The sequence below is a fragment of the Macadamia integrifolia genome, chromosome 9 (genome assembly GCF_013358625.1).
Source record: "Macadamia integrifolia cultivar HAES 741 chromosome 9, SCU_Mint_v3, whole genome shotgun sequence".
Classification (NCBI taxonomy): Eukaryota; Viridiplantae; Streptophyta; class Magnoliopsida; order Proteales; family Proteaceae; genus Macadamia; species Macadamia integrifolia.
Genome location: NC_056565.1, coordinates 6,375,004 through 6,388,064, shown reverse-complemented (window position 1 = coordinate 6,388,064; position 13,061 = coordinate 6,375,004). Strand labels below are relative to the sequence as shown.

Here is a 13,061-nt window from a genome sequence, read left to right as displayed (position 1 = left end):
TAAATGACCATTTTCAATTTTGATTTTTGATTCCAATGATCGACGACCGGTGTAGAACTGATATTCCAATGGTATCAAGATCTTCAAGTTACCTTTTCCTAAATCCAAAATGGGGAGTGTATCCTATGTGGGCTCAGAGGAGTTAATTTTAATTTTTTTTTTGTTTTTTGATAAAAGAGTTAATTTTGTTTTAGCTGATCTTAGTGGGAGAATTAATAGGTATTTATTTTTGTTCATTAGCCTTTAATTTGGCCTTGGTCTTCGGAGCTCTCTTAGTCTTGGGGTTCCTTGTCTCAAGTCTTGGTTAGCTGCTTTGTTTCTTATGGTTCTTCTTTCTCATTGGAAATAAATTAATCTACTTATAAAAAAAAAATTAATAAAATAATATTATTATGCCCATATTGTTTTCCTTCTAACACACCATCCCAACCCTTAAGTCCCTAGAGGATTCAATTCTTCTGTAATGCAACATGATATCTAACATGTATTCAACGATCAGAATTGTCTTTAACACGTAATCCAAAACGATCACATGCAATCTAAGGTGTTTCTAAATGTTGAAATCAAAATTGTCTTAACACGTAATCCAAAACAATCACATGCAATCTAAGATGTTTCTAAACGTTGAATGCACGCCAAACACCATATTTTGCCATAGAAGATCCAAATCTATCCCAAGACTGCCCTTGACCCAGGCCAAAGGAAAACCTTCCCCAAATAATTTTGTTAATCTAGGAAAACATCCCCAATTTATTTATTTATTTATTTATTTATTTTCAAAAAAAGTGAGGATTCCGAGACCATAGGAGAGTATAAATTTGGAAACACAAAAAGCAACTTCTATTAATGCCATAATAAAATAAGAACATAAGACATGGAACCCACACCAACCAAAAAGGCAACTTTTAGTTGCCATTGACTGTATCTCCACTATACTCCATGACCCACACCTATGCAGGGCAAGAAGAGAGGAGGATATACATTATTATTGCTATAATAAAGAAACATAAGATTCCAATATCTCAAGTAGTCCCTCAATCTCTTCTTCCTCAAGCAATACGAAACATCTTTTGGAGTAGCAGAACAAATTCATAGATCTTCTGAGGCTCAGCCAGAGACTTGGAGACACTCTCCTTTTCCATGCACCTCTTGGCCCAAGCCACCAGCTTGGGGCAAGAAGCTTCAACACTAAAGTTCCCACAGGTCTCAAAGGCATAGAACCAGCAGTACCATGGGATAAGACTCACATCTACATACCCAAAGGTTTCACCACCAAAGTAAGTCTTGTCACCAAGCTCACCTTCCATCACTTTCAAGCACTCTATAAAATCCTTCTTTGCTGTCTCTTGCTCTTCTCCTTTGGTCTTCCAGACCTTTGAACCCAATTCGTAAACCTGCATTTTTTAAGCCCAGAACAAGAAAAAGTTAGATCAATCAATAAAACTAGCCCAGGAAAAAAAATAGTTAGATCAATCAATAAAACCCAGTTGGTGAAAAATCATAAGGGAACTAAGAACTCTGTCTCAGAAAGAAGAACAAAAGGAACCCAAATCAGAAATCAGTAATTGCAAAATACCCATCTGACCCAGTTGGTGAAAAATCATAAGGGATCTAAGGAACTCTGTCTCAGAAAGAAGAACAAAAGGAACCCAAATCAGAAATCAGTAATTGCAAAATACCCATCTGACCCAGTTGGTGAAAAATCATAAGGGATCTAAGGAACTCTGTCTCAGAAAGAAGAACAAAAGGAACCCAAATAAGAAATCAGTAATTGCAAAATACACATCTGACCCAGTTGGTGAAAAATCATAAGGGATCTAAGGAACTCTGTCTCAGAAAGAAGAACAAAAGGAACCCAAATAAGAAATCAGTAATTGCAAAATACACATCTGACCCAGTTGGTGAAAAATCATAAGGGATCTAAAGAACTCTGTCTCAAAAAGAAGAACAAAAGGAACCCAAATCAGAAATCAGTAATTACAAAATACCCATGTGACTAGAAAGAGATAAGCTGATAAACCCTTTTTTATTTTTCTATTTCTTGAATGGATCCATTATTTATGCTGATGGAATCTACCTAAGAAACAGAATAAAACAAGAGAAACCCAGTTCAAAGAAATAACACTAAAATGCTAAGAGGCCATCAAATAAAAAAAAAATCCAAATTTGTAATATCTAATGAACAGTAAAAGAACGAGATGGAACAGTAGAAGAGAGCCCACCTTCTTGTCGACATAATCAGCCCAAAACTTGGCTTGAGCACGCTGGTAAGGATCAGTAGGCAACAGAGGAGAAACCTTCCAAGTCTCATCAAGATATTGAACAATGTTCAGTGATTCACAAATGGGTTTTCCATTATGAATCAAGACAGGGATTTTCTTATGAACAGGGTTCATCTGAAGGAGCAATGGGCTCTTATCCCTAAGATTTTCCTCCTTGTATTCATGTTTGATGCCTTTTTCAGCTAAGGCTATTCTGCATCTCATCCCAAATGGGCTAGGCCAGAAATCCAGAAGAGTCACCTCATCAGCCATTGTTTACCTAATATTGCAGAGCTTAAAGGCGTGAATAACTAATGTAGTTGGCTGTTACCGTGGGGGAATATTTATAGTCTCCTCGTCTTGGGCGCCTTGGGCCTATTAGGCCTTTGTTGAACATAAAATTAGAAGCGAATCAGCCCTAATCTTCCAGGACCTTCTAAATTAAAGAACCTGATCCATGTCATGTCACTGCTTCCGTCATTACAAGAATTTATTATTCAACCTTGTAAAATGTAGTGGCAACTGGACAGTACCCTAGCTTTGACTGGGACATCAAAGTGGTTGAATGAGTGTAGAGAAATATAATAAAGGAAAAATAAAGACAGTCCACATCGTCAGCAACTAGCGATAAAATGGGATGAGTATCAAATACATATTTCCAAAGACTCTTTTCCATCTTTTCCTCATTATACAATGGTACAATGGTTGCAAACAATTTTCACATAATAAAGGTTTCCTAAGTTTCTTTTATTGGATTTCATATTTGTACCAAAAAAATAAATATATTTTATTGAATTTTATAAAAGTGGGTGTTATTTCATTATCTGTTCTGTTGGAGAAGGACATGCGACTAAATAGCGTTCTTTTCCTACAAGGATGAAAAAGATTTTTGTATCTAGTCATTTTTTCATTGGATGACTATGCGTCTAATGGGGGGTTGTTCATTTTCATTAGGTATTTATACCAATCCGATGCCCATGAAATCGATCGTGGACTTGCATGACTTGGCATAAAATCTTTATCCCAAATCTATTATTTTGTTGGCAACTAGAATCTCGTAGGTATGACACAAGAAATACTAGACATAGGCGAGCACAAAAAAACTGCTCTCATTGATTCATACGTTTGATGTTTCCTTTGTCAACCTAGACTTTTTTTCACCTATAAATTCCATGATCAAGGTGTTAGATAGTATCTTTAGGGTGTTATGCATCAATGGGAAGTATTTTCAACCATTGATATAGGGCAAATATTTCTTGCCAATATTGATGGCTGTAAGTTTTCTTGACTTAGAGGTCAATGAAAACTGTCATTGTTTTATTCACATTATACAACTATCTCGGGTTCTAGATGGGGACCATGTTATAAGAGGAGGCAAACATACATGTAATAGAATAGAGAAATGGGTCATGGCATGTGCTGTTAGCCTGTTACTACATACTAAACTTGTAATACCCTGCTTCTTAAATCCGGTCTGATTTCGCGGTTGAACCGGTTTAACCATTCAGGAACCGAACCAGAGGGAGTTAGAGCGGGTTCCTTATGGGCTATGATGGCAAGGGTGACCTTAAACACCGGCTGGCCCGACAAGTCTGAGCCAGTGCCAGAAGAGACGGGAGTGCCCAAGCTGTGTACATGCACCTACCATAAGGCCATGTACGGATAAAGCAGGTATTATAGCCGTATTTTAAGGTATATACGTATACTACATCGTATGCCAGGGGTGGGGTTCGCGCCGAGGCCCGAACTCTGTCAAAATCCCAAGTTTTGGCCTCAAGTGGGCAGACAGGTGGGTGCACCCACCCACCTGAGTGACCCATCCATGTGCACTATTCACTTATTTAGGAATTATATATATAGCTTTATGTTTTTCTTTTCTTTTCATTTATGACACCCGTACGTTGGTGAGGATAGTAAAGAGGAGAGAGAAAAGAAAGGGAAGAAGAAGGGAAGAGAAGGATATCAGCGGCGCCGAAGCTGATCTTCCCATTCCGGCGCCGGGAGAGTGATCTTCAACTCTAGATCTACATTTAGAGGTAAGCAAAGTTGGGTTCTTTGAACATTCACCATACCCAAGCTTAAACCCTTGATTCGAGTAGGGTTTCTTGAGATCTTGTAAATCCCCTTTGAAATGATGAATCTAAGGTTTAATAGATGATTTATGTGTTGATCTTGAAGGATTTGAAGAGGTATTGACAAGGTGGAAGAAGCATTGTGGGTTTGAAGCGATTTGGAGGGTTTGAAGTTGTTCTTGAGCAAAGAAGGTAAGATGGTTTCCCATCACTTGAATCTAACCTAGATCTAGGTTAGAGCCATCCTATAAGACTTGAAAATGTGAAGAATGGATTGGGAAAAGCCCCCATTTGAATCCCCAAAGAATGGAGGAAGTTGGGAAGAAACAACGTTTTTCCCGCCAAGACCGGTGGGTGGAGCTGGTGGGCCCTACCCGCCTGTGGGCACCCACCTGAGAGGGCAGGGGCCTTCGGGCACAGCCGGCAGGCCCAACCGGTGGGCCACCCTACCCGCTGGTCCTAGCAGGGGCCCCTGGCCCAACCGGCAGGCCAGACTGGCGGGCCCTACCGGCCGGGCCCCTACCCGTCGGTCCAAATCGGTGGGCCAGACAGCCCACCTGTCTGACCCACCCGTGTGGCCCCGAAGGTGATCCTTATGTCCGATTGAACCCAAATCGGACGTGTGACCTTCTCTTAACGTTCTAAACATGATTTTGTCATCGAATCGTATTAATTTTGATTCCAAATGGTGAAGTACTAACTCCGCTCAATTATGTTAGGTTCACCAAATCCTACCCGATTCGCACCGGATCTCTCCCGTACCGAACGAGAATCCTTGTATACTACAAGTAAGTGGGGAGAGGAAGTTTGGCCTTGTTTCAAGGCATTGTTTGGCATTCATTTAATTATATCTAGTCTAGTCATGCCATCATGAATATGCTATGTAGATTAGTCATTCCTCACATGGTTATGCATGTGTGCTATGTTTACTTTCTAAATGCCAATTGAATGAGATGTTTATATGTTGAATGTGGACATCATTGTGCATGTTGCATTGATAGACTAGATGCCGTAGTCGGCTTGGAGACGAGTGTATTGGTGGCCCGTGGAATGGGACACGGAGGCACTATGCAATCGTACTATTGTCATATAGGAGCATGCGGTATTAGGATTTTCACCATCCAGTACTACGACCCTTCCCAACAGGGGTTAAGGTGTTGGGTTATCATTTGGGGGGAAGCAGTGGTCGCGGTCGTCGGGTCACTGTGGCGGTTAGACATAACGCCCGGAGGGTCATGTAGGACAGCCGGTGGTACATTCAAGAGGGCCAATCGTACTGCTTTTAAATTGTTGGAGTCAGCACCTTTATTTTTAGTCATTTACATTTCTGTTGAGAGCTAGTGGACGACATTGTCTTTACTTTTCCGAGTACTCACGGTGGGCCTTCTCCGACAGCCCTATGGGCGTATCGCGGGAGGGAGTTTGAGGCTCGTACCCGGAGTATACGCGCACTGTGACTGTAGTAGCACTAAAACCAAGGACTTAGTAATGTTGCTTAGGTGGATGTGATTTAAAATGTATAGCATGGCATGTAGTGCATATGATTGTGTTTTGATGTGTGGACTGCTGTGTGGTCCATCTTACCACTTACTGAGCTAGTGAGCTCATCCCACGTGTACACCCCTTTTTAGATGATTTTATAGGTCATACATCTGAGGAGCATGGGGTGGGTCCCACAGTCGAGTTTCCTGAAGAGGACTGGTGGACCCCTGAGGAGTTAGAGCACGGCACTGACTGCTCGTGCGAGAGTGACAGCAGTTCTAAGGCGAGCTGAGCTCCACCTTTGAGGCCGTGCTGAGCTCCACTTCTGAGGCCGAGCTGAGCTCTACTATGTGACGTCGAGCTGGGCTCAACCTTTGATGCCGAGCTGAGCTCTAGCCTTATTGCCGAGCCGAGCTGTGTACTTTGATTATTTTAATGATTTCCTTTACATACTTGATATATGAATTGTACTTTTATTGTGTAATTATCATGCCTTCGGGCCCACATGTATATAATTATTGTATCACAATTCGGGTATCAAGTACTATGGGATTATTCTCAGGTAAAACTTAGTCTTCCGCTGATCTGATGAGTTTGTATTAGTTGTGAGTATGCTGTGGTGGAATACAGTATCTGATGATCCTGGCAGGTTTGGGTTAACCGGTGTTAACCCGGTCACTGGCCCGGTTCTGTGAGAACGGGGTGTGGCAAACGGTGGTATCAGAGGCGTGATGCTCTGCTCCACTCACAGCATACCATTAGAATCCCGTAGACTCTATAATAGGGAAATGGGGTTGGGTTAATGTAAAAGCTTTAAAGATTAAAAGCCAAAGAATGAAGTATTAAAAAGGGTTGCATTAGGGATTGCATTTATGGCATACGTGAGTGTAGATAAAAGATAATGAAATTGATGTTGTAACCTATAGAATACTAGTTTGACGAAATTTCGGCAGTATAACGGCGTAAAATGGGATTTCCAAAATAATTTTACACACAAACACCTGATAAACAACAGATAATATGATATAATAATGATCGAGTAGCAAAATACACAACTAAACTACACAAGTGTTCAACATCTGATTCCACCACAAAATGATCACTATCAAAATGTATTATTCCACAAATGATTCCAGTTACAGTACAAATACAAGGAATGAGAATAAATGAAGTATACAATAAGGTCTACAAAAAAAAAGGAGAAAATGGATAAACAGCTGGTGTGGGCGAGCTAAGCCCTCACTGGTCATCGTCATCATCATCGATGATCACCACGTTCGTCGGAGGCCTAGAGTTGACGTCAAGGCGGTGGTCGTAATAGTCAAACCTCGCGTTCACCAGTCGTACCTCCCTCCGAAGCCGGCCAAAATCTGCTGAGATAGCGTTGGCCGTGGTGTCCAAGTCCTGACCCAGCCTGAGGAAGGAATCCTCCAAAGTGGCCTGCCTCTCCAAGATGCGTTCCTCCCTGGAGGCACTCTCGTCCAGCCGTCTCAGTAGCTGAACCTGGCCATCCTGCAAGGCCCGCATGGAGGACATCATGCTCTCGAAGTCGTATGCACCACCCTCAGGTGGTGGGGCTCTATGCGATGAGGCCGCAGCTCTGGAGGAACTAGGACCGGGGGCCTCTCGACTCCTGGGGCGCCTCCTCATGGATGCCATCACCCACCCGATCATCCCTCTCATCCTGAGGAACGTAGTCGTCATCCTCCTCACTGGACTCCTCCTCCATGAGGACATCCTCCATAGGGGCAGCCCTCCTACCCCTACCTCTCTGAGCTCCTGCTCTCGGGGGCGTATCCATGAGGGTATGGAGACCCATCCTCAGGAGGTTACTCCTGTCGAACCTATCAGCCGGAGTCTTCCCCTCCTCGCCGCTTAGGTCCACCCCGAAGAACTAGAAGATCCCGGTGAGGATCCTACCGTAGGGGAATCCTCCATCCTCAGGGTGGGAAGTATGGTGCTCCATCGTCCTGAGGATGATGTACGGAAGGCATAAGTGCTCGCCGCCTCCCTCTGCGGCCGTGAAGATGCAGAAAGCGATGAAGGCCGCCATGAAACCCACCTAGTTCTGATGACCTCCTTTGGGGAGCAGGTTGAACTGGACCAATCGAGCAAATAAACGAACCTCGGGGTAGAAGGACGTATTGAACTCCAGACGGGTGCTACTACCGCAGATAGTCTCATAAATGAAGTCCGACGTCTCCAAACTCATGAACAGTCCCAGAGGCTTACTCCTGGGAGGACTATAGTATCGGTGCCCAGTCGTCAATATGCCCAGGATGCTGGCCAAGGTACCCACCGTCAACTGGATGTCTACCCCCTTCACTAAGCTGCTTATGGTGAACTCCCCGTATGGATGAGACACCTCCAAGTTGCAGTAGAACCGGCGGACTAGCTGCTCGTAGCATGGTCGATCTACATGAAAGATAGAATCCCAGCCCAATGCTGAGAACCTCTCCTGAAGCTGAGCCTTGTGGAAGTCGTCGACTACCACGATCTTCTCCATCATCACTAACCTCTTCAGGAAGATCGGCCAGTTGGCTGCTGCCTCTGCACTGAGGAAGTGCTCCTCATCATAGTCTGTAGGGTCAAACCGGGCAGGTCCGGGTCTCCCTGTGCGAGGGGCTGAAGAGCTAGTCTCTGCACTCTTCCGCTTAGTAGCAGTGGTCTTACGTCGTATGCCAAAGGAAGATGGTCCTTTGCCGGTGCGAGATGACATCCTGGTAAGAAGAAAAGAAAGTGGGGTAAGTAAAGAAAAGAAAATGACAGCAGAAAAAGGGAAGCCCAAAACCCAAATTCTCGCAAAATGGAAAAAGCGACAAGCTAGAAATGATAGGGAACCTATGGACATGATGCACGGTAAGCGACAAAGGGGAAACATGCTAAAATAGTAAAATAACAGCAAGGATGACATGGAAGGATTCAATTGCAATGCGCAAACTCATTCACAATGGAGTAAAAGCTTGAAACCCTAGGTCTAGAACGAAATGCCATGGTAGCGGGATCATGAATGTACAAGAAACATACCCAAATAGACAATGGAGGTCCACAGATGCAAGCAAGGATTAAAGTATCGGTATCGGTCACCGTATCGGTCGGCCAAAATTAAGATACGTGTCGGAGGGTATCGTATCGTATCGGAGATACACTAAGATACGCTAAAGATACACACATAAATGGATATGAAACATTTTTTTAAACACTTTTGCATAAAGAATTTGTTAAAAAAAGTTATTGATAACATGTATTATGCATAAACACTAAATTGAGGGTATCGTACTAAGAATTCAAGGTTTGTAGTTGTCCCATAAATGTAAAATCCTTGTTCCCAACCTTGATTTCCACTTTAGTTAGGGAAAAATATGGCTGACAACAACTTTGGAACAAAAACCATTCAAAAAATCGTTTTTTTTCTGAAAAATTACCCATATTGGCCATTATATGACCGTAGCACCGATACGTATCGATACTCACCGATACGTACCGATATATATATATCGATACTCACCGATACGTGCTGATATATACCGATACGTACCAATACATACCGAAACGTACATTTTACCTCAATTTTATATTTTTCATAGAGTCGTATCGAGGCATGTCGTATCGTATCGATGTGTATTAGTGGTGTATTGATGCATATCGGTATGTATTGTAGGATATATATCGATACGAAATGATTTAAAAAATTCAATGTATCGTATCGGTGTGTATCGTATCGACCAACTAAATTTAAGATACGTATCGGAGGGTATCGTATCGGTATCGGAGATACTTAAAACCATGGACACATTTCTATTCTTACAGGTGTTTGATATATTATATGACCAGTAATTCTTACTTCTGATAAATATAAATCAAATAAATTAAAATCCATAAACATCTGAGGAATTATTTATGATTTATGCCTCAAAATTTTATATCTATTTACGTGATAAGCTTTCAATTAGCTCATTTTCTAGTTGGTCAAAACTATCAATCCACTATTTTTTTCTTTTCGAATTTCCCTATGTTACCTTACCATCGTAAATATTTTATTATCTAAGCCTGCACATCAAACCCTTGCACCTGTTGTTGTCTCGATACCATAGGAAGATACAAATATTTGGAGAATAAATAAGAAAAGGGAAAAAGTTGGGCACACCACCAAGGTACCCAAAATGTGTTATCCTATCCTCCCTTTTGGAAAAAACTCCTTTGCCATCCTTTGTTCAACCCTGTTATTAGTGCATGCTGCTAGCTTACCAAGAATTAGTAACAAGCCCAACCCTCTCTGATCTAAAGGACTATCCATCATCAATAGTTGTAGAGTTTGACCATCAAAACTTAACAGTGGAGGACCATTTCTCTTAGCCTAAACAAAAACCATAACATTTGGAAATATACCCACAAAAAATTCAGTTTTGGCCAAGAATAAGTTTATTGGACATCCTTACCCCAAATTGACAATCAATTCTTAAAAGGATCTCACCAATTTAAAAGAAAAAAATCATACTAACCTTACACAATTCTAAATAAATCATAATGGGAATCAAACTTATACTAACTACTATTGGGACTGAAAAAGAAATTCCCAAATTAAACAAAATGCACAATTCAACCGATTCAAAATTGAAATCTCTTGTCTATCTATCAATAAAAACGTAACTACCAACTAAACATTAACCTCCCAATGACTCAAAACAGAAGCTAAAAATAGTAAATTTTTATTTTTTTGTAATGAAAATTGTATTTACAATATTCGAACAAAAAAAAATTTGTATTAGAGTAATATTTTGACTACTGTAACTATTAGGGAAATTTACAACCAACTTCCTTCGCATTTGCCTTTATTACATCATCCCCCTTCGAGTTTCGTTTATTATATTTAGACCCAAAAATCTAACACTGTGTGACTGGTTTGAGGTCTGATCCATTAACTTGAGCCATATTTTACTTAATCACCCTTCTCAGTTTCTTCAACCTACCAATGAACAAGATAGGACCCACTCCTTGGTTTGCACATAGGTCACCGAAATCTCTGAGCTACTCCGGGAGGAAAGGTCTATGAAAGTTGTTCGTTCTCCGGCGAGGATAGCTCTTTGAAATCTGTTCCTTCTCTAGAGAGGAAAGGTTTGTAATGATTCCCTAACCTATCTACGTTTGATGCCATGATCTGCAATGATGGCCTTATCTTCCTCTCTTTCAATTTTTCTTCTCAGGTGTTGGTGAAGCCCTAAATCTTCCATGCATCTGGGCTACAAAAAATCTCCCCTGCATTTGTGTTACGATCTACATACAGAAAACCATCATCTCAGGCGAGTCGATTGTTCCTTCCTTCCTATCCTTTTGATCTGGTTCCATTTGAGCTATTCGATTCAATTCTCGCTGAAGTTAAAGCTGCTGAAAAACTTGTTTTTCATCTTTCTCTATATCTTGGTTTTAATCTAGTTGGTATAATGTGTTCAGTGCAAATCAATTTAGACTTCCTCAAATTGGTGAACTACACTTACTTATGACATACCAGTTATATAATTCTGTTAAGAGCATCCAATTTTTAAGAATTATGGGTTATCTTTTAGAGAGGATTTGATGTTTGATGCTTAAAGGATACAGAAATTTAGAGAGCATCCAATTTTTTATTTTTTTTGCAAAATACAGAAATCAGGCCAAAGATTGTTGCTGCTTTGCAGATAAACAGGCAAAAGCTTTAACCCCAATAAAAAAAAAAGGATCAAATCATGTAAAAGCCTTAGAGAAGTGCATAATCTGCTCATCCTTCACTGAAACAAATCCAGTGTTTAAAGTTATTTTCAAGTACACCTTCTCAAATTTCTCTTCTTTGTGCCGTAATCTCCCTACTTTTGTTTCTTTCGAGTAAGAGTGTGTTATTCTCAATATGACCACAACTACATCCTAGAAGTTCTAAGCCTTAAAACTTCATCTCTGACAGTGCATAAACTCTTCCTTAATATATTCTCTTGCAGTGTAACTTAAACTCCTTGGAGTGAAGAGATGCAAATTTCAATATACTTCCACAGATTATCTGTTATCTGGTTATAAAACCACTAGTGTAGTGGGGAGTAAATGGTGAAACTTTTTGCTCTATCCATACTTCTAAATGAAAGACATGGGGTTCTTGTTCTTGTATAGACATGAACGAATGCACGGCATCACATGCCACCAACCCAATTCTCCCATGGGGGGGTTGGATTATTTTTTTTTCCCTTTCTTTTTCTCGTTATTCATTGAGAAAAGTGTAAAGGTTTTTCAGGAACAGAGGATGAGGAAGACAAAGAAGGTTTCTAGGAATTTTTAGGGCTCCAACTGACTGATCATATGCGTATATTTTTCCAACTTTACTATTCACTCTTTTATAGAGATAGAGTCCAAAGATCCGTTGAACAACGGATCTTTTCCGATCAGCGGAATCGCCCTGCCATTACTCCTGAAATTACTCCTTCCGTAACGGAGCGACCGTTACTGCAGTTCTGTGATAAGGCCAGATGGCCATCTCACCAACATCTCCCACTTGGCCATTCTGGCCGAATTCATATTTTCCTTTCCCATTTCCAAGAATTACCTTAATGAAAATTCCATTTAGAGTTCTAATTTCCAAGAACATCTATCGCGACATTTCCATTTCCATTTCCATTCCCATATCCAGGAACAATAAAAAACATGGTCATGATGAGAAACATTCAGTTCCTATTCCAGACTTAGACTGTTCTAAGTCCCATTAAATTTACATGCTTAATGTAAGCTTCCGCACGAACTCCCTTTGTGAGGGGATCGGCTACCATATCACTTGTAGGTATATAGGTTACTTTAATTTCACCTTTTTCTACTATATCTCGAATATAGTGGTACTGTATTTCTACATGTTTTCCCCTTGAGCTATTTGCACCACTGTGTATCAAGCTTATTGCTGCTTGATTATCACAGAATATTTCCACTGGTCCATCTACAAGATCCAGCCCAAACTCATTTAAAAACCGTCTTATCCAGACTGCATGAGTACTTGCCATACTACAAGCAACATACTCAGCTTCTTGTGTGTGCCTAGCAACACACCCTTGTTTCTTGCTACCCCAAGAAACTGCTGCTCCTCCATATATGAGCACATGACCAGAGGTGGACTTACAATCATCTCTGTCACCTCCAAAATCAGCATCGGAATATCCAATAACCTCAAGCTTTTCTGCTTGAAAACACAATTTCAAGTGTTTAGTTCCTTTAATATATTTCATAATCCTTTTCACAG

The 13,061-nt window shown here is 40.9% G+C and overlaps 1 protein-coding gene across 1 annotated transcript; it reads right to left on the bottom strand.

Annotated features, from left to right (window-relative positions):
• Positions 1–817: 817 nt before the first annotated feature.
• On the bottom strand, positions 818–2,589 carry LOC122088219 (probable glutathione S-transferase). The gene is made up of 2 exons (XM_042657407.1): positions 2,223–2,589; positions 818–1,394 (listed from the first exon to the last, which is right to left on the bottom strand). The coding sequence occupies exons 1-2, from the start codon at positions 2,532–2,534 to the stop codon at positions 1,050–1,052; spliced, it is 657 nt and encodes a 218-aa protein (XP_042513341.1). The 5' UTR covers positions 2,535–2,589; the 3' UTR covers positions 818–1,049.
• Positions 2,590–13,061: the final 10,472 nt, after the last annotated feature.

What these genes read in the sequence shown, in the direction of transcription:
- LOC122088219 (XM_042657407.1), bottom strand. Translation starts at nt 2,534, where the DNA reads ATGGCTGATGAGGTGACTCTTCTGGATTTCTGGCCTAGCCCATTTGGG. An exon ending in CTGATTATGTCGACAAGAAG is followed by an intron (nt 1,395 to 2,222) that starts GTGGGCTCTCTT and finishes TAAAAAATGCAG; the next exon opens with GTTTACGAATTGGGTTCAAA.